Source organism: Halichoerus grypus, chromosome 2 (assembly GCF_964656455.1).
Source record: "Halichoerus grypus chromosome 2, mHalGry1.hap1.1, whole genome shotgun sequence".
Lineage (NCBI taxonomy): Eukaryota > Metazoa > Chordata > Mammalia > Carnivora > Phocidae > Halichoerus > Halichoerus grypus.
The window spans coordinates 58,468,763-58,491,452 of NC_135713.1; the positions used below are offsets into that span (position 1 = coordinate 58,468,763).

The following is a 22,690-nucleotide window of genomic DNA, read 5'->3' on the forward strand; positions in this document are numbered from 1 at the left end:
AGGAAGGAAAGAAAGAAAGAAAGAAAGAAAGAGAGAGACAAAGGAAGGAAGGAAGGAAGGAAGGAAGGAAGGAAGGAAGGAAGGAAGGAAGGAAGGAAGGAAGGAAAGGAAAGGAATGGAACTACAGAATGAGGATGCTTAAATGCCTCTGAACTGCCTTCCTTCCAGAATGCCGGGACATTCTTCTTCCTGTCATCACCAAAGAACTGAAGGAGCTGCTGGAGCAAAAGGAGGAGATGCAACACCAGGTCCAGGAGAAGAAGTACTGTGTCGAACTACTCAACAGCATTTTGGAGGTCCTCAGCTGTCAGGATGTGGTGAGTGCTCATGATGATGTAGATGTGCTGGACTAAGACTAGCACTGAGCTGATGAAGCTCTAAAATATTGATGCTGATGAATAGCAGTCGAAGTCTAAAGATAAAAGTCGATGGCTTGCTCAGCAGGCCTACTTTTCCAGTGATTAACCCCCATGGCTGTGAAGGATGGCTTGGGGATTGGAGTTAAGCATGTAGCATTATGTCACCATATTTCTTGTTGGACAGGATTTCTCAGGGTGTAGGTATGGATGTATTGCAGACTTTTTAGATGACTTGTCCATTTACTGAAACCCTTGCTTAGAGAGGCAGGAGGGAGGCTTTCCTATGCCTACACAGTCAAGAAAACCCTCTTATCTGTTTTTTTTAGCTGATTTACTTTGATTTTCTTTCTTTGGTTATCTCTTGCAATGGTGAAAATGCTTAAGGCTTTTTCTGGCTGAGCAGATTGCTCAGGCCTAGACTCTAGAGACAGGGTGAAGAGTGGGATGGTGGTAGGGAGGTGGCTATGGCAGTGAAGCCAACATATATTTGGTGGACATCATTCAGAGATTAGGCAGGGATGGCACCAAAGAGAAAGTTTCAGGGGAATAAGTAGAGGGCTTCCAAAAGGGCAGAGTCTGCAGAAGAGAGCAAGGGAGATAGATTAGTGGTAACAGTAAAGATGTAGAATTCTTAAGATTTGGAAGAGAAAGGTAAGGATTCTTGATTTAACTCAGGTTCATTTGGCAACCTTACCTTGCCTTTGAGTAATGTCCAAGAGCACTCCTTTCCTAGATGGGCTAGTTTCAGAGGACTAGGTAGACTTAAACAACCAAGTATTTTATAAGTATATGTATAAACATTCTCCCCACCCCTCTCCTCCCAAGAAAATTCTCAAAGAAGGGCTTCCTGGATGAACTATATCTATGATTGGCTATCATTAGAAAACACTGCAGAGCATTCATTTTATTATTTTATTCCTTTACTGCTTGTATCCCCTAGTCAACGATTGTTATCAACTTCCTTATGTGTCTTGTCCTTTCCATTTTTGCCATCCTAATTAAGCTTCTTATCTCATTACTAGGTAAATGCAGTGGCTTGATTCATTCATTCATTCATAAATATATATGATACATCAGCTATGTGACAGGCATTGAGGACACACAAGCCTGGCCTCTTTCCTTAAGAAAATCTATACAGATTATATAAATAAGCAATTGCAACATAATGTAATGATTAAAATCTCATGGATGCATACAAGATGTACTGGAGCTACAAAGACTCTGAGAGTGTGTGTGTGTGTGTGTGTGTGTCTGTGTGTGTGAGTGTATGTGTATGCATTTTTGTCAAGGAAGTCTTCGCAAAGGAACTGAAGCTGGGTGTTCAAGGGTGAATAATTAATGATCACAGCTACTACTTCCTTTGCTGTTTTCTAGGCACTGTGCTAAATGCCATCCAAGTGTTCTCTCTGCTCACCCTCATTGGTGCTAAGGATTATTATTCCCATTTTAAAGATGAAAAACCTAAAATTCATAGACTTAACATTCAAGGCCAGACAGCAAATAAATGACAGGGTCAAAATTCAAACCCAGGTCAGTCAGACTCCAAAGTCTGCATAATCATGGGCATGAGAGATACAAGAGCATGGTCTTTTCCCTCTCATTTTCTTCCTATCCTCCCTCTTTTTCTTGGGGGAGATGGAGAATAATAACCAAAAGATTGGGGGGTGCCTGGGTGGTTCAGTTGGTTAAGCGACTGCCTTCGGCTCAGGTCATGATCCTGGAGTCCTGGGATCGAGTCCTGCATCGGGCTCCCTGCTCTGCGGGGAGTCTGCTTCTCCCTCTCCCACTCCCCCCTCTTGTGTTCTCTCTCTCTCATTTCTCTCTCAAATAAATAAATAAAAATCTTCTAAAAAAAAAATAACCAAAAGCTTGGATAATCAAGATTCACCCTGTGATATTGTCATGATGATGGTGGTGTTTTCATAAGTGCATTCACCAACCAGCTGTTGAACTTGTTCCAGTCTTTGCTATTTGATCTTTTACAAAAAAAATTAAGGGAGAATTTGGTCTTACTCTCACTTGTAGTGTAGGAACATGAGAGTTGGCTCCTCATTTCTCCGGAAACATCCTAAAGAATGTTGCCTCTTCCTGTTGAAAAGAGTTTACAGTATTTCTTACAGTTCAGTAATCCTCATATCCCTTTTCGTGGGGAAAAAAATCCTGGATTTGTTGGGATGTGCCACTGGACCCTAATTTGAGGAACACACTTATAATGGGTTAACCATTTTCCTGGTTTGGGTAGAAGTTCATGGTTCATTTGTTAAGCAGCAGTGCTCAGGCTCTGCCCATCCCATGTGAGTGGTCTCCTAGAGTTCTGTTCTGATGGGTTGTTATCATTTTGCACACTGGGTAACATCAGACACTGGTGAGAAGAGCCTGCTGTCTCACATACCTAGGGGCTTCAAAGCCGAGAAGTGAGTGGGAAGCTCTGAGCTCCCCTTGGAGGATTGTGGCATTTGGACTTGAGGTGTGTGGGAGGTGTGGTGTCACTCTTAACTGCCTCTGAGTGCATTACTTTTATAATGACTTCTGACTGTGGGCCCTAGCCCACCTCTTTCCTATGGTGAGTAACTGTTTTTGCTGGATGAGTTATTAAATACTATTATTACCACTGAGTTTGGTATAAGATTCTGATGCTCTTGAAGAGCTTCATAGCCAACCTCTTCAGCTCATGAAGATGGAAATCTCTTTCCTTCTCAAAAGGTTTTTGTTCCACGAAGGAGACACATTCAGTAGCCATTATTACTTTGAACCCAACTGACAATCAGAAGTCCCAAAATATCTCATCTAAATCTTTATTGTTCTGGTATATAGTGGCTCTCCACTCTGGCTGCACATTTATATCACCGGAGGAGTTTTTTAAAGCAGCTGTGTCAAATCTCTAGCCCCCAGCTATTCTGATTTAATTGGTCTGGGATTGGTGGGGCATCACAATGACAACTTTACCAGGTGGTGATAATAGGCAACCGGGGCGGAGGACCCACAGCTCTAGTGCAGAAAGTCTTAAACTTAAGCATGGATCAGTATGACCCGGAGGAGCCGTAAAAACAGCTTTCTGATCATTATGTTTGGAGGATGGGACCTGATCATTTATTTTTCTGAGTTCTCAGGTGATGTGGATGCTGCTGGGCCAAGGACTACACTTTAATAGCCATCACTCTAACGTGACCTAATTTTTTTTATCTTCAGTATTCACTGGAAATGGAAGACTGGTTGGACTCATCCTCAGTCCTTTACCATCTTAATTAAAGAGCCTTTTCCAGTCTACAAAACCTAGCATCTTCCAATATGGCATTTAATAAACCATAAAATGGCAAAATCTTTAAGCACATTCATTTGTACTCATAAATTCATTGTCATGCAGTAGTGGGGACATGGCCTGTGCAAATATCTGACTTTGAAAATCCAGAGCATCAGGCATGTTATTTGGTTTCTATAGGCACCGACTTCTCAAAGTTGGAAATTTGGAGGAACAATAAAAAAAAAGCCTCCCAGGATAAATGTCCTGGATTTTTCTTCTGATTGTTTGGATCTTCTCTGCTGATAACAGCATAGCCATTCCATTTTACTGTCACTTTGTTGGCACCATGGAAAAGCCTGTCTCCCCACCCAACTATAGATTATATCTACCTGCAGGAACTATTGCTCACGGATAGAACCACATGTGGAAATCTAGAAATTATAGTGCAGTATGCCAAGCTTTCTTTTGGGGGGCATTGTGTGTTGGGGGATGGGAAAGGATGCTAGTCTTCAATCGATTGTCAATGTTTGGGTAATTACAGCCCAGCACAGCAGGCGTGGCATGAGGAAGCTCTGTTTCCTGTTATTATCTTATCCATTGTAAGCCTGGGTGGCATATGACTCAGGGGATGATGTCCGCCTTAGCCTGGGTGTTGATATTTTTTTAATGATAGTGTTAAATTCTCTCCCCCAGCTTGCTTGAGATGCACTTGGCATATGAAAGGGACAGGCTCAGGTGAAGGATGAAAGGCCAGACTTCTGCCTCTGTTAACTCCTTTCTCCCCCTTCCAGAGCAAGGTTAGTTGTCAACTCCAGTTACTCTGAAAGGCTGTTTCACACTGGCTTCGTTCTGTGCCGTGCTGGCTGCTGAGTAACTCATACGATTTAATTTTGCGCCAAACCCAGAGGGAGTGTTTTTTTTTCCTCCCAACTCTTAAAACAGGCTTTCCGTTTTTATGTTTCATTCCTCTAACAGAAAGAAGAGTCATCATTTTGTACCCTGCTTATCAATCATGAAGTATGTAAAGATGACTCCTAAGTCTGAACAGGAGATGGGGTTGGTTTTACCTGCCCAGAATCAGCTTTTTTATTTTATTTATTTATTTTTAAGATTTTATTTATTTATTTGACAGAGACAGAGATAGCGAGAGCAGGAACACAAGCAGGGGGAGTGGGAGAGGGAGAAACAGGCTTCCTGCCGGGCAGGGAGCCTGATGTGGGACTCGATCCCAGGACCCTGGAATCATGACCTGAGCTGAAGGCAGATGCTTAACGACTGAGCCACCCAGGTGCCCCAGCTTTTTTATTTTTTTAACCCTTTAAGTCCATTGACTAAATCTGGGGGTTGGTTAACCAAGGCACACTATTAGGGAGGCACAAAAGGCAGGGAGACAAGGCTTGCAAAAATTCTTTCACGGACAGTTTGGAATTTCTGGTGTTTTTATTTATCAGCTTAGATGGTGGTAGGGAAGGCTTTTGCTCATGCATTTTCTCTTGCCTGGAGTGTTCTCAATTCCCATTCTTTCTATTCACGTAAAATCCTAAATGCCTTTTAGGTTCAGCTCAGACAATACTTCCTTTCTAAAGTCTTCTCAGTTCCATGCCCTCATCCTCTCACCTGCAAACCCCTACACAGAATCAAGGACTTCCTTCTCTGTGTCTTCATAACTATGTCTTCGGACTGATATTATAGCATTAATTTCTTGGTGTTGCACTTTCCTGTGTGTGTCCCCTGCCAGGCTTTGAGCTCCGAAGCTCAGATAGCAAGCCCCTGCTCACTGGCTTTGCAGAACTCCCACTTTCAGCCTCGCCTCTTGCCAATTCCACCTTCGCTCTCCATCCTCCTGCTTCACTAAAATTCTTTCAGTAACCCTCTTCCCCAGCCCCTCTCTTGTGTCCTAGGAACAGCTTTTTCCTGCTCTGTCATGACATCTGTGTTGTCATCCTCTGTGGACTTCTCTGCCTATGGGACCGGAAATGCTGTGCGGACAGAGACCACCTTTACAGCAGCTCGACCCCTCCTTGCCGACCTCCCTCACAATGCCTGGCTCACAAAGCTATCTGTTGTAGGAATGAATACATGAACGAATATGACTTGCTCAAATCAATGGTGGAACCTGATTTCTCCCTTGGGTCTTCTGCTCTGAGTGCTAGGAGGGTATTCTCCTTTCTCTTTCTGCATTCCTTGGATGTCAGGTGCAGGGGTTGAATGAATCACCTTCAGTTTATGACACATTACCATCATTGGTATGTGCAAGGCCCTCCCTTGTTTGGTTTTTCTTTGTTTGTTTTTGTGTGTGTATGTGTTTCTTACCTTTTATTTCCATCTCTTTTTCCCATTCTCCTGCCTCCCCTACCTGCAATGGCTGATTTGTCTAATGTGTTGAATATGCATGTATGATTTAACACATGTACATATACACACATGTACACATACTCATGCCCCTCCTGTAAAGAGGATCAGACATTGAAACAAAAGGAAAATAGCATCAGCAGCTCCATTAGGGTTCCGATGTGTGGGGAAAGGACAATGGTAGGCACCAGGAGCAGTCTAGAGGGCGTTCTTGGGCCAGCACTGCCCCTGACCTGCCATGTGGGAAAGAAGTCTGTAGGGAGGTGTCTTCTTCTGAAGAGCACCCCCTATGGCCACCCTAGTTCTGGGTTCTCTGATGATCCCAGGCGGCCTGCTTGATGCAGGGTTAAAGGAAGGCCGCTGCTGCCTCTTTGAATTACCATTTAATTCCCAGGAATCAATACCACCATGCAGAAGCAGCAGGGTTTTCTTCTAGCCTATATGTTCCCTCATATTTCAAACAAAAGGCAGGGAGACAAGGCTTGCAAAAATTCTTTCATCTGTGGTGTGCTCCAAACAGAGAGCAGCTAATTAAGCCTCCAAATTAAAGCTGAAATAGATGAGACTCCTCTACCTTCTGCTATGTCCGAAGCCATTCTCTTTTCACCCCTTGCTCTTCCTCTGCTTCCATGGTGTTAAATGTGCCCTGTCTAGGCCAATACGACAACGTTATGATGTCACGGATGGTGGCATATGATACCCTTTCTTTCTCAGCACACTTTAGCCTACACAGTGTTCTCTCATGCATCCCAGTTGTTTGTTTCTGGCAACCACATGGGAAGGTAGGTTTTACTCTCCCCATTTTACCGGTGAGGAAGCCTAGCCTCAGAGAGAGGCCAGGGATACTCCTAATAAGGTCAGAGAGTCAGTAAAAGGCAGAGCCTGGAGGGAATCCCCCATCTCACTCTTAACTCAACAACCTCTCACACCCATATTGCCTTCTGCCTCTTCATGTGTACACTTTACCATTTAAGGGCACTTTCTCCGGCTTCATTTCCTTGGTAGAGGTAAGAGACAGGTTTTGGAGTCAGGCTACATTCATGTGTCCAACCCACAAGTACTTCTAGAGCTGCTATCACGTGCAATACTCTCTATGCTGGGGCCACAGTGATGAGCAGAGCTGCGGATACATCCTGCTCTGCTTTTTATTAGTGTGGGAACCTTGGGAAGTCAGACACTCTTTCCGTAAAATGGGGATGCTCTTTCTCTGGGTGTATCGGGATTACAGTAAACAAGAACATCGGTGCAAACACGCAGCACTGTACCTGGCATATAATCCATACTCAGTACATGTGACTTTTTTCTTGCCTCTCTGTTCCCCTTCCCTCCTATGCTCCTTCCAATTGTTCCAGGCCTATAATTCTTTTAAGAACAGTAAAGGGCTAAGTGGCCCCCTGGGAGAATGGCAAATAAGTACTGACGTGGGGAGAACTCTGTACCCCATTAGCACTGAAAATAACCCTCGAGGCAGGCCTGGTGGCAGCCAGATGCTTTGGAGCCCTCACCGGCTCTGCAGGAGGCTTGCCAAGAAGCCGCAGATGCTGCTGCTGGAGCAGAGCCGTTCCCTGCAGGGCATCTGGACCTCATATGGGTTCCTGAAGGGTCTGGCGAAAAGTGTCATCCTGCCTTTTCAGGGGCTCCTTTGGGGAGTTCCAGAATTTTGCTCGTGATAACTACTGTATGGGGTGGTGTTCTGGAGCTGGCTCACAGCAGCTCATGAGAACCGAGGGTTAAATTTTTAGGAATCTTGTGAGTTATTTGTTAAATAACTGCCATTATTAAAAATTTATATAAATATCTATAATTAAACAAGCTGTATTAAAATCAAACATAATAGATACTCAAAACACGTCAGTTCCTAATTATCTTACTAAACTTTATTCTTATCTGTGTGCTTAAGGTTATTTACATCTGTTGTGTCTATGACAGAAGTACTATTGAACCCTCTTCTGCTGCTGTCCATCTCTTCCCGACTCTGTGTTCAGTGATGTCAATCATGAAGGGGGTCCTCATACTACAGAATTGCCAAACGCTATATACCCAGGCCTCTGTTTTTGTCTTCCTGGAGAGCCAGTTGATAAACACGCATCAGCACACCACTGCCTGGGACTCAACAGAATTGCCAAGAACAATAAAAACCCCAAAGCACAGGGGAGCTGGTGGTGCACTTCTCTTCTCCCCAGCAGCCCTGGAACTGCTGTCTACAAGTTCTCATGGTCAAAGAGAGGATGCTCCAGGGATGCAGTGATTTTAAGACAAACTAAATACTCAACCTAGAGCAGAGATATAGAAATATGTTCCATTTCCCATAGCAGTTCTTATCAACTGGTAATGATTTCTTCCCAGGTAGTACTGAGTGTTTACATAGGTCAGTGAGAAAGAGCCCTGGTTCCTGCATCGGTGAGGGGTGGGGATGAGGAGTTGGGTGCCATAGGCTTGCTGTACCTCAACTGAGTGTCTCACCTCACAGCCGTGGGAAAGGCACATTTGACAGGAGATTGTTATCTTTCACCTCAGTAGGTTTTGGTCTTTGGGCCTTAAATAGGGTTTAGAGATGATTAACGTTCATTTTTGATTAGGCAAACACCACAGTCATCATTGTCACAAGGAAGAACCATCAACAGGGACTAAAAGTGATGGGCAAAAGTGTTGCGAAACAGGGTATTTGCATGATCTCAAAGTATTTCCCGAAGTATCCACTTTTTAATGGCACAAGGAAAGATAGTAACTTTACAGTAGAGGAACATGAGCACCACCCCCTTCACCAAGTGATGAAAGGAGCATCACCAGAAAAGATACATAACAGCATCATCTGCCTCCTGATAAGATGCACTGAAAAGGACACCACCACTTAATGTGGGGAGTCTTGCCAAAAATGCACAGCCTCAATCTAATGATGAGAACGCTTCAACAAGCCCCAACTGAGGGATGTTCTAAGCAATAGCAGACTAGTACTCTTCAGAAGGTCGGGCCTCCAAAGACAAAGCACTGCCACAGATTGGAGGGGACTTAAGAAACATGACAACTAAATTCAATGTGGGATCCTGAATTGGCCCATGAACTGAAAAATGGACATTAGCAGGAATACTGGTAAAATTAGAATAATGTCTGTAGTTTAGTTAATAGGACTGTACCGAGGTGAATTTTCTGGTTCAATAATTGTGCTCTGGTCATGTTGACATTAAGATTTTAACATTAAGGGAAGATGGATGAAGGATATATAGGAAATTTCTGTATTATTTTTGCAACTTGTCCATAAAGCTAACACTATTGCCAAATAAATAAAAAAATAAAAGCTTATCTTTGAAGTATTTAAGGAGTGATTGCTCACTTACAAAGAATGCATTTTGAGGATGAGCAGTTCCCCAAAGCATACCTATTCCAATGTGAAGGGATGCTGATAGATAAGGGGTTTTCTCTGCTTTATCGGAGACAGTAATAAAATCTGCAGGCAAATGACTGGCCTTACCAGAGGATTCCACCCTATTAACTGCCTAAGCCTGTCAGGAGGCAAATGTAACCTCCCACCGAATGAGCAGTTGTCTAAACCCATGTTAGCATGCAGGAACCCAGGACTAGCCTGGGGACTGGGAATGTGGAAGAGCATAAAAGCCTGCCGTGGTCTCAAGGACCTTGGAGGCTATAGCATCTCACTTGGGCTATTTGACAGCCCTGTCCATGCAGTAATTCCTAGGCCAACATGTGGGGCTTGAATGTCACTTGATCTTTAGTTGGCAGGTTTGGAAAGTGAGTGGTTTGGCATAACTTAACAGATGGTCCCTGTGTCATTTATTCTCAGAGAATCCACCTGGAAAATTAGAAGACAGCTTTTGTTGATGGTTGACTAGAACTCTCTCCAATAAAATTAATAATCCAACACATTCTGTTCCATCAATACCAACTAGAAATATTTCTTGAGATGTTCTTCAATATTCCTTTATCTGCCGTGACCAAAGTTTAAAGGAGTTTGCCTACAGCCAAATCCATGATGGCTTCTCCTCATTTGCTCTGTCTGTCCTGCCCCTCACCCATATGGACTGCCTCTCAGGGCCAGGACAAGGGAGAAACAAATGAGGCACTGTCTGGATGGCAGCAAAGTGTAAGAGGGCACCAAAAATTCAGTAATCAAGAAAAATAATATATCAATGCAATATTTTTTAAAAATTCAACATTTTGATATTTTGTTCACCATGGATTTTTTTGAATTAACTTTTATTTTTTCAAAAATATGGCATTAAATTTGATTTGTCTCTATTTTTGAGTTTTTTGTTGCCCCTTAAATTTTGCCCCTTGGGCAAGTGCCCCAATCGCCTTACTCTCTCATCCAGTCTTGGCTCCTTGTAGTGCCTTTCATTGACACCAAATGCCTGCAATAACAAAGCTGGGCTCTGACCCATGAATGAGCAAGTGTGACAGCTTGCAGGAGTGGAGAAGTTATCTTTTCACTCACCATGAAAGACTGTGGAGGGGCTCTGGAAGATTTCTGTCTGCAGGGAACCTTTGCATAAAAGCACAAGTTGAAAGGAACAGCCATTTACACTAAACCTTTACTGGGCCAGCCACTTGCTTTCCAGAAAGCATTTCTTGCATAATGTCTGAATTAAATCTCCCCTTCACAGTTGGGAGGCATGAGTTAAAAGCCCGCTTGGCAGCAGAAAAATATAGCTATGTTTGGTCCAGGTTACAGTTACTGAGGGAACCATAACTTTGATTTGTTCAGGTGTAAATGTAAATCCTTACGTGAAAATGTGTTAAGCAAGGAAGAAAGTGTTCTGTGTTTGAAGATGCTTTTGATCCACAGCTCTGTGTATAGCACCCCAACTGTCATATACAATCTGGGGGCAGCAGCTAGTGACTGAACAAGGAAAGTTTTCAGAAAACAATCAAGGAGTTCTAGGATGGACATTTTCTCAGAGAGATTTCAGGCAACATTCATCTTAGAGATAAATGCAATTGATTTAGCAGCCCAGATTAGAAAATAAAATGTTTAATTTCAGCACAGTTTCTTCAAGCAACGCAACATGCTAAAGTTATCTTTGGCTCTCCATCTATTACCTTTTCTTCTACCTGGAATCCAAACTCAACTTAGCTTTTCTCTCCAATCACATTTCCTACTATTTTCAGCCAGCATTATGCATTCTGGTAAGACTGGGCTCTGGGTCTCCCTCCAGGCCTTCATGTTCTTTCTTCTTTGTCCTTTACCTGTTTCCTCTATCTGGAATGAACTCTTTTTCTTCCTTTTGCTTGTCTAGTTGTCCAGTTGGTGGTTCTCAGCCTGAATCTAGTCCACAGATATATTTTATTTGGCTTGCCAAATTATTTAATAAAAGCCACAGACCCACCACTTCCTGTTGTGCTTCTAGATGACTGGCTTCTCATGTTTATGTTATCTGCCTCACCCTACGAGCATCTGAACTGTGGACTTCTGAGAGCCAAACCTTGCCTTTCCTAATAGACCCAACCCAATTTCTTCTTCCATTAAGAAGTCATCACAGATTCTTTTTGCCCTGTCTTAGTCACTTTCTCTGCTGCATTTTGACGACTTTTGGCTTTACTGTAGAATTTAGCACTTAATTATGTGCAGTTTTACACTTGTTCTTATCATGTTATGCTTGTCTGGTTTATGTTGAAAGAGGACTCATACTTTTTTTTGTTATTTCTCTCTTTAACAAATGCATTGTCTTTCTATTTCACAGCTCACTAAACATTAACTGAGCACCCACTTTGTCAGGCACCATTCTAGGCACTGGGGATGTCAAAGTGATTAAAACAAAATGTGCTTTCATTCAGAACTACCTCTAAGACCTTATTCTCCAATACTCCCCAACATTGGCCTCAATGGTCTATTCATTATTTCACAGCCCACCTTGTTTTATGCCTTTCTCCACGATGAACACTCCTCCCACTGCCATGATGAATTCTCCCCAAATATCCAAATTATAGCTGTCTTTTGAAGCTGGGGTCAGCTTCACTGATCTCTGATCCACCTAGCCATTCCACAGTCATATGTCCACCCCAGTCTCTTAAAATTTTTAAATAGCCTACCATTTACTGGAATTACTCCTATATGGATATCTGATAACTGGTTTACAGACTCTCCAAGGATAGGATTGATCCAGTCTTATATTTCTTCTATATTTCTACACTTTTTGGGCACAGTGCCGAATTCCAAGCAGATACTCAATAATTAATCTTTGTGGTTTGATTGATCCTCCCATCTCAATTGCTCTACATTCTAGAAATATATGCTGATGCTAATTTTATTTTTTATACTCAGTAGAAGCTAATGAGAAAGGTAAACCTGCTGCTGTTGCATTAAAACATCATATAAAAAGCAGGTACCAGCTTTGAGTATGGTTGTGCCCCCAACTTTGAGCTTCGTTGTGCTCCTGAATTAGTTTAGAATTCAGCACACATTTTCCCACAGAAATAATGCAGAAGAATAATGGTGGTCAGATTCCCAGGCCAGTATGTGTAAGCACGTTTAACCTATGGTATAATTGAATTCTGAGCAGAGTAGAGGCTCACATTTACATGTTCTCATTGTGTGCATATTTTACAAACACTGTAAGTACTTTACCTTACCTGACACTCACCGCATTTTGCTTCCCTTTAAGTGGTCTGTTTTCTCATCTAGACAATAAGGCTCATGGGTGCAAGGACTGCCTCTGCTTGTTCGCTGCCATATCCTAACACAACACCTGGCACAGATCGGGCAGTCAAAAAGATCTGTTGATTTTCATTGAGTTAAACTCTAGTTGAAAGATGATGGGGACATACAGATGTGGATTCAGACTCCCAAATTCACCACTAGCTAGCTGTGTGCTCTTGGGGAAGTTACATAACCTCTCTCAGCATTAGTTTACCTCTCCCTAATATTTTGTTAGTCGTGACTACCATGCTGATACCTAGTATGTGTTTCTTTTTTTTTTTTTTTTCATTTTGCTACAGTGTAATCCCTCTGAAAAAGTTTTGATTAATTAATGATGTCTGCTTTTTGTGCTGTATTGGTTGAGGCAGTGGTGATGGGAAAGATGATATTTGGTATCAAAGCCTTTCAACAGCTTTTGAGAAAATACGAGTTCTATTTCCAGCCCTAGTTCTGACATTCTGTGATCTGAGGCAGGTCACTCAAATATATCTGTGAAAGAGTGGTGATAGATTTCAGTGATTTTCAAGCTTTTCCACCTAAGTATCTCTAACTTCAGGTGAGTGAATATAAACTCTCATTGTTCTGGGGGTGGAACCCAAAGGTAGAATGTACTTGAATTCAATCTTGTATTTTATCTTAATTATTCATGTGTACTTTATATTCTAATTCATGATAGATTCATGTTTTAAAGATATTACTGTTACCTGTGAGTCACACATTCATGAATGCCTGTTTTTTTTTTTTTTTTTAAAGATTTTAACTTATTTATTTGACAGAGAGAGACACAGCGAGAGAGGGACACAAGCAGGGGGAGTGGGAGAGGGAGAAGCAGGCTTCCCACGGAGCAGGGAGTCCGATGCGGGGCTCAATCCCAGGACCCTGGGATCATGGCCTGAGCTGAAGGCAGACACTTAACGACTGAGCCACCCAGGTGCCCCCATGAATGCCTGTTTTAAGCCAAACACTGTCAGGCACCTTAAATACAGAAGTTAATTTTTAACATAATTCTGTGAGTAAGCTGTTATCATGTCTATGTTACTAATGAGCAAACTGAGGCTTACAGAAGTTGAAATAAATTGATTTAGGCTACCTAACAAGTTAATGGCAGAGCCAGAATTCAATCTGTCTAAATCTAGACCTTTTCCCTATATCACCTTAAAGGGTAAGTAAAAACCCTTCCCTTTGGCCAAAAAGTATGATAATAAAAATGTTTATGTCATGTTAACTGGAAAAAGCAGAACACAAATTGTCTGCATGCTGCATACAGATTTTGCATGCACAAGGACTTGAACGCATCATAGAATAATAAGTTAGATATGTTGCAGGGCTGGACTTATGAGTATATTATGTCATTTTTGTTTCTGATAATGTTTGTGAAATAGTGAATTTTTAAAATTAAAGGTATAATGTGAGGGAATAAAAGAGGTAGTTGATTTTGTTAGACATTATAATTTATCCTATATATTTTTGTGAGGGATTGGAAATGTAAAAATGAAGGCAAGGCTGGTATTGTTTATGTCTTCCTCTGGCTTGGCAAGTGTCACTGTGGCTGTGGGTAGGTAATAAAGGGCAGATATGCCTCAAAGAAACTCATGGAGAGGCACTAGAAATCTGATAAGCAGGCTCTGAAAGCAACCTCTGTGAAAAGTGGAGTATTTTTTTTTTTTTTTCTGTGAAAAGAGCCTGTCTTTAGGGAGCAGAGGGAATGCTTTCATATCTTGGGGTAAGGAATGACAAAATTCAGGGAAGGTTGGAGAGGAATAGTTACAATTTTTCAAAATACCCCCAGAATACTAATTATTTATCTACTTGAAACTTACTCTGGAAGACAAGTTACAACACCACATCCTCTTGGTTATAGGGTAAAAAGTGAAAGAAGAAAAGAGAGAGTACGTGTAAGAAAAAGAAAGAAAATCACTAGTATCTTTACTTTTTGAGAATAGATAACTTAGAACATCTATTATTTTGCATTATTATCTGAATTGATAAGATATAAAATAAATCTAGGCAGTATAATTCACCCTTTTTTTTATCCTTCCATCCATCTATTCAACCATCCATCCATCCATTGACACATTCATTTCACATATTTATACATGTGCTTAGTGCTTCCACTGTGTCAAGTGAATGCTACACTTTGGAAACTCAAAATTGAAAGATGTGGCACCTTAGTTCCAGGAAATATTGAATAGGTTTTGTCGGAACTCAAAAAGTACAGCAACCAATCCTACTTAAGATGAGGTGGGGGTTTAAAGAGGTTGAATGGGAAAGGCTTCCCAAAGGTGATGATTGAGCTGGTTTTTTTTTTTTTTTTTGACCGTGGAGTAGGAGATTGACAGGTGACCAGGGAGAGAAGAGCATCTTAAACACAGGCAAAAACCCATCTGGTTACTCTCTATGGGAGGGGTGAACTGGCTACAGATGATTAGAATGCCTGGGTTAGTGCCTGGAAGAAAAAAAACCTCACCAGACTCAAAGGACTGAACTTCTTCAAGGAATGGCCCACAGTCCAGGCTAAGATGTGGTGAACTCTGTTTCATGAAGACATTATAATAATGGGACTATCATAATCAGAATTCTAGGGAGCAGGTAGGAATCCAAGACTCAATGTGAGAGGGTGAGACTTGACACAGGCCAAGGGGAAAGGGGTTGGAAGAATATTAAGGGTTCATTATGTGTTAATAGGCTATGCTTTTTAAAAAAAAATATTTTATTTATTTATTTGACAGAGAGAGAGATAGTGAGAGCAGGAACACAAGCAGGGGGAGTGGGAGAGGGAGAAGCAGGCTTCCTGCTGAGCAGGGAGCCCAATGCGGGGCTCGATCCCAGGACCCTGGAATCATGACCTGAGCCGAAGGCAGACACTTAACGACTGAGGCACCCAGGTGGCCCAATAGGCTATACTCTTATTAGAGAAATCACTCTTGTTATAAAGCCATACTTATTATAGCAAAGAGCATATCAGGTGTATATTTTTCCTGCTAGTTCTGACAGCACCTCCTGAGGGACATCTTCCCAGATTTCCCTAGATTGGATTATTTGTCTTTTTTCTGAGTTTAGTCAGCACTTTGTGTTAGCACTTTCTGTTATGGTCCATTCTTCACTGAGTGTTTCTTCCCTGCCAATTGACTATTACTTCTTAAAAGCAGGACAGAGCATGGCATCTAGTGAGTCAGTGGTACTCAGTTCTGGCTATATATCAGAATTACATGGAGAGCTTTTAAAAAACAGCAATGCCTGACCTTAGCCCTGGAGATTTAGAGTTAGTCTGGGGTAGAATCTAGGCATGAAAATATTTATATATTTAGAAAATCCCGAGGTTATTCTAGAAATGCAGCGATGGTTACGAACTACTAAAGTAGATGCTCAAGGAATATTTCTGGAGGTTTGAATGATAATGAATGCCACCCTGGCTATCTCATTTTTGTAGGATGGAAGTTTAGGGTGGAGCAGCAACTCAATGTTTAGGCAGCTTCCCAAGGTTCTAAATTCATTCCAGACCTAAGAACACTGTGAGCAGAATACTACTCTAGATACTACATGATTATAGGAAAGAAACTCTTAATGTACTTCTAGGAATAAACAAATGGATCTGGTTCAAGATGAGTTGGTTATACTAACCACTTAGGCTGGGCTATCACTGGCTAAGAATATAAAGGGGCTGAACATTCAGAAGAAAGGCTTTCCTGTTTGCAGCTGGTCAAGGAAAGATCAGAGCTATGGATTATAAGTGGTGGCCCTGAGTATATTATGGAGACTGGGAAATAAAGTGGCCATCTTCTTTTCACCTAGAAAAACCACGAGAAACCATAGATCAAATTGGAAAATTTATAATAAATCAGAAAATAAACTAGTTCTTCCTCTTCTAAATTTATTGTGAGTATATAGGTTGGTCACAGAGAGATAGTGAGAAAAGATGGAACACACAGCCTAAACTTTCCAAAATGAGTTGGGTGGGGATGATAGTAAATATAGTGAAATAAATTACACATGCTTTATGAATATTTAAAGCAGAGGCACACACTGCGGTAAGTCAGGGGAGCTAGAGAGACACACAGAGAGATATATAGAGGGAGAATGTGTATGTGAGAGAGAGAGAGAGGGAGAGATTGAGACTTCATACTTCTCAAGAGGGGGAGAACTGCCCTAGTTCTAGAAGGCAGTGATTTTATCAGCACCATGGAGAGATGCACATTCTCTATTGCTTGTTCTGAGATGAGATTCTGGGGAGGGTTTTAATTATATCTAATCTGAGCTGAAAAAACAGCATTAATGTCTGTGTAACTGCACACATAGATCAGAGGATTCACATTCATTCCTCAGATTTATTGCTCTTTTCTGGTCAGCTCTCTTATATTTTAGATTGGCCTACTTTCCCCATAATTTCCCAGCAAAGAAAAAGAGGTTGGAGGGTAAGATTTTAAAGCCTCATGTTGATGGTAATTTTTCTAAAGTTTCTGGTGTGATCAATTCCTAAGCACACTTGTCAGTGAGAGTGGGCTCTGAGCTCTGGCTGAGGCATAGGATAGTGGGGTATTTCATGAGATCTGTCTCTGAACTTAGTTTTGTGCCTGCCTGAATTGGGAGGGGTTCGTGGGGAGAGATTCCATTTTATATTAAAAAAGGAGGACAATAGAATTTGGATATGGGGAGATCCTACTGAGGAAACTAGATCAATCATTACTGAATGGGCTTTCTGATGTCTATGTTCTTTCTCTGGAGGATGGCTGATTAAGGGTATTTTCACTGTAGGAAGGAGGGTAGAAGATTGTGTATATTTTTTGATTCCTCTTTTCTCCTGTCCAAAAACCCCTTAGTCATTTGTGTGGGGTCAAGCTGTGTTGCCAGTACAGTTGAGGAAGTCCATGCCCAGAAACTTCCAGATTCTCCATTCTGATTCCATCCCCTCATCTAAGAATCTCTCCTTACCTCTCTACAAGTTACCTGACACTTCATATTGATTTTTCTAATTAATTAATTAAATGAAATTGATGTGGTGATTATTTATTGTATGTCAGGTATTTGCTCTAGACATTGAATCTAAGTAATAACATAGATTTGATCCCTTTCCTCAAGGAATTCGGGGATGATGCACAATCTATTATTCAACAGTGAAACGGGGTCAGATAGAAGTGGATATGTTATGACCCTTAACTCAGACAGGTTTACACTAATGTTTTAATGCTTTCAATCAGGCCTATATTTGAACAGGAGAGAATTAGATTTAAGTCAAAGAGTGACATTCTATCCATGGAATTTCAAATATCAATAAACTGTTGGAGATGTATTTGAGAAATCATTTGTTGTGGGGGAGAATCATGTTGATCTCTACAGGCAACTTCTCTGCCTGTGGCTGAAGCTGTCCTGGCATTAGGGATGAAGTGTGGTGATAAAGCAAAGACATAAAGTGAAAGGAAACAAAGGAAACAGAAGAGAAATGGTAGGCTGCCAACGAGGGGACAGAGAAGAGGGCAGTAATGGAGGGAGGAAGGAAGCTCATTGGGCAACCCTCACATGGAGAGATGGAAGGCACATTTTGAATGGCTTTTGGATTAAATAGTAGCAAAAGTTTTCACCACCAGGGAATTTTCACCCACCATTTCTTATTGGATGCATGGTTTAAAATACATGGTCTCCCAAACAAGAAGCATGTATTACACATTAAATGATGTGTTTACTCATTTTATTTTATTTTATTTTTTATTTTTATAAAGATTTTGTTTATTTATTTGAGAGAGCGAGAATAAGAGAGAGAGAGCACATGAGAGGGGGGAGGGTCAGAGGGAGAAGCAGACTCCCTGCTGAGCAGGGAGCCCAAAGCGGGACTCAATCCCAGGACTCCAGGATCATGACCTGAGCCGAAGGCAGTCGCTCAACCAACTGACCCACCCAGGCACCCCATGTTTACTCATTTTAAAAAAAGTAATAATATATAAGCACCATTCTGAATTTTCTGACCAGTAGAGTTAAATAGGGTGCTTATCTGGAGTTCATTTTGTTCTTATGCAAACAAAAAATCTTGACATTGTAATTAATAAGCCCATGTGGTAATACTGGAGATGTGTAAGTATATTGATTTTTTTGAAATATTACAAAAATGTTAATTTTTTAATTAATTTTTTTGAAATTACAAAAAGTTCACAGACCTCCATTTCTACAATGGAAATCTTAAAGGAGCCCATTGCTGGGGCCATTTGGACATATATCTTGTTTGTTACATTTAGATATTATAAACAATACAAAATTGCTAAAATACCTGTATACACAACATGTAAGCCTGGAGACAAGAAGCCATGCATTCTAATCCATCCCCATCACTTACAATTCTGTGACTTAGGACAAGTTACATAAACCTCTGAATTACCTCATTTGTAACATAGGGAGAACTAGTGTAGCAGATTGATAAGATTATTCTGTGAACTAAATGAGATGGTGCATATAAAATACTATTATTATAGTAAACAGCATATATGAAGTGATCAATAAATATTGAATGGTAATGATAATTAGAATGAATCTTATTTTATATCTTAAGATGGGGTAATACTTGTCTCCGGTGTTTTCCCAAGACATACTGAAGTTATAAATACAAAGCACACAGTTCATTGCCTGGCATATATAGTGAGAATTCAACAATTCTTTGTGTTCAACAATTAGTTGTGTTCTTTATGCACTTCTCCTTATACAATCTCATAGACTCCTCCTTTTTTGAATAACTAAACACAAAAGTAGAGCATCTCCGAGGTACATCTTCATAAGTGCCTCCAACCAGTCTCCATTCATCAGTGCTGAGATGTTAGACTTACAGACCTTGGAAGGCTTAATTTTTTTTCTCTCTAGGCTGCAGGTTGGAGGTTCCAGTGCATTTTAATAAAAGTCCCCACAAAGCAACTTACAGGATCTGAATAAAAGCAGCATTTCTCTCTAAGCACAGTGAGATTTTTTGTTGTTGTTGGAGGTGATGATTTTTAGTGTCGTCTTTTTTTTCCCCCCTGGTTGCTTTAAGTAGATTTTTCCCCTACCTTCTAGGAAATGGAAGTTACAAGCATTTGATAAATGGAATAAAACATTTCATAGTTGAGCCTTTTAAAAAGTGTTAACCCATGTTACTTTGTAGAGCTCTTTTGTCAGCTTAGTAACACTGACAACATCGCTCCAGCTTATGAGCATCAGGATATCATGGCAGCCCCAGCATGGGGTGGGAGCTTTCAGGGAGGGGAAGGGCCCTCCGGCCTCAACAGAGGGCTGCCTGCAACACACTGTGGTCCCTGCTGTGTATCCACTCAGTCCCTGTGAGTACGATTCCTTGGGTGTATAGACTGACTTTCATTCTTTTCTAATTGGGAAATAGTTCTACTTTCTTTATTATCATACACAATTATTATAAAAATTTCTAACAAACCACAGTAAGTAAAATTATCCCTTTAACCTCACATTTCTCCTTCTTACCTCTGCTTGGGAGTACCATTATTAATGGTTTGCCATACATTTTTACAGACTTTTGGGACATAGAAAAGGACTTTTTCAAAAACATAAATGGGCTTATGCATGGTGCTCCGTAGTCTCTTTTTACTGAGTGTATTAAAGCTATCTTTCTGGATCAAGGCATATCTACCCTCTCCTACTCCATTGTATGGATAAGCTGTCATTTATATATATTAGTATCCCAGATTTGAGGACATTTATCTTGCTTGCTGCATTTGGATATTAAAAACAATACAATATGCCATAAGCAGCTGTGCACACAAATGTTTGCCTTATTGTTTACTTTAGACAAATTTGCAGAATGTTTTATCATCTACAAAGTGCTGCTGCATCTATTCATTTCTGTGATCCTAAAAGATGGAGTCAGGGGCAGTTATAAGCCTGGACTCTAAAGCACCATCACCTCTTAGCAACACCACCATGCTTCAGAAAGAGCCCCGAATTAGACAAAACTGAGCTTGGGTTCAGGCATAGGCACTTAGGAATGGATAATGCCTGGGCAAGTTACTAAACCTCTCTGATCCTCATATTTCATCTGGGACCTCATTGGTGTTAAAAAAAAAAAAAGTAAAATTATAGATGTCACATCTATATGCACAGGCCGCATATGATACGGCCTCAAGATTGGTAATATCAATGTCAGATGAGAACCCACATCTTTTCCTTTTTATTCTTTCTGCCACCAACTCAAGCTCTCCTCTTCTTGGGAAGGCTGATTTATGGTGCAGAGACACTTATGACCACATGAAGGCATTGCTTAAGTCCTACCTGGGAAATGGGGAACACCCAGTGGGTAGAAGAGGCAGAGATGGTGGGGAGCGACAAAGCCCCATGCTGGACTTTACTGAACCCCAACTTCCACTTGTCTGAGTTCCTGGCTGCCTCTGTCACTTGCTTCACACAATGAGGTGTTGCACAGTTAGAATCAAGTCTTTCAAGGATGGAGACTCGTTCAAACAAGAGGAAAGAAGACGGTGCTAAACCTAGAACTCATGAGAAAATCACATTGCCTCAAGGGGCTATAGAAAGAGGTGACTCTGCTTTAGATGGTACTGTTACTAGGATATTTTCTTTCTAGGTAAATGTTAGTGGTGCCTTTGAGATAAGAAAGAAGTTTAAAAGACCTCTTACATAGAAACACAGAGCAGAGAAAAATAGTAGTAGCCATAGATTGTAGTTGTTTCCATGGTCAGAAAATGCATTATTTCTTTTTGGTTAAAAAAAAAGGTCTTTGGATTTAACTCTGTAGTTATGACCTTGAGATCTTTATCTTAGTACTATAAAGATCTAAGGACAAAACAGGTGGAGGAGCTGAGATTGTCCTTGGCATGAACATAAGGAGCAAGACTGCTTGTGTACTGGAGTGGAGAAAACAGTTGGCCAGGCATTGCTCAGGAGAATTGGTTTTTCATTCTTGCTCTGATGACTACTTGTCACTGGTCACATGACTCCCCCCGCTTCTTAACGCTAAAGTTTTCCTTTCTGTAAAACTAGGGGTTGCACTAGAACTCTTTTCAAAACCAAATCACACATTACACAATCACATTTTTGTTATTGTTGTTATTTAACATTATCATATGAACTTGTAATATTTGGAATGAAATCAGCTCACTTATAAACATTTAAACATGAAAATTTGGTGTAGAATCCCCTATAAAAATGATACATTAAATACAGTCACATAGTTGGCTCCCTCTTGAAAACCTACTGAAATGAAAGTAAAGGGAGTTTTCTAAAGGAAGGTAGATACCATATGGTAAAGGCATAAATGACTTAGCAGACCCAGGAAAGGCAATTCATAAGCCGGCAGTGGGGAAAGCTGAGAACTCATCCAATCTAAAGCGAAGATTCCCCCCAAGTTTCAGGAACTAGTAGTACCATGTGACCCTGGAGGTGGGATGAACAAGAGAAGCTTTAACAAGGGGAACCAGTTGCAAGTGTGTTTAAGAAGCAGCCTGACTCCTTGCAGCGGGGTTGCTGGAGGTTTATTCTATAAAGATAAAACAGAGGGCTGGACTAGGAAACACTTGGCAAAATTGAAGTCAATGATGACATACTCAAAACAAGTTATCAATCAAAGTATGCATCCTGGAAGCAGAAGCCTCTGGCACTTTCGTCCCACTCAGCTCCTGGGATGCTGCAGTTGGGGCTTAACCCTTCAGACAAGAGAGCAGAGAATACTTGTCTGTGGAATCTAAGCAGCACAAGAAGAAAGACTCGTATATATGGGTATTTGAGGCCCTCCGAATAATGGTCCCAACCAGATCACCCTACAGTGAAGCTCACAGACCACAAGTTCTACTCACATGCTCAGAGTTGGCAACCAGCCTTTGAGTGACCCAGACTGAAATATGAACATACCATCACCCATTCCAGAGCACAAGGAAAAACTTGAACTCTTAAAAGAGAGTGCAAAACAAGCAAACAGAAGAGAAGCAACTTGGAGGAAAGAGCGACTTTGTGAGGCAAAGCAAACTTAAAAATGGAGAGAATTTTGAAAAATAAAAGAAGCAGTCATGAATCAGAGAAAATATAGTACAAAGAAATTTAAAGAACTAAAAAGATTTTCTGATTTTTTTTCCCCCAAATTGCTTTTTTTTT

At 41.0% G+C, this 22,690-nt stretch overlaps 1 protein-coding gene across 3 annotated transcripts in view; it reads left to right on the plus strand.

The window, feature by feature from the left end:
- The window catches only part of DOCK2 (dedicator of cytokinesis 2), a 404,152-nt gene that overhangs the window by 148,353 nt on the left and 233,109 nt on the right, over nucleotides 1–22,690 (plus strand). For all 3 annotated transcript variants that reach the window (XR_013445613.1, XM_036079463.2, XM_036079461.2), the window contains exon 26: nucleotides 169–317. Coding sequence is in view for 2 of the 3 variants with exons in the window: in XM_036079463.2 (XP_035935356.1) it covers nucleotides 169–317 (149 nt within the window). In the remaining variant the exon portion in view is untranslated. The remainder of the gene's footprint in view (nucleotides 1–168; nucleotides 318–22,690) is intronic.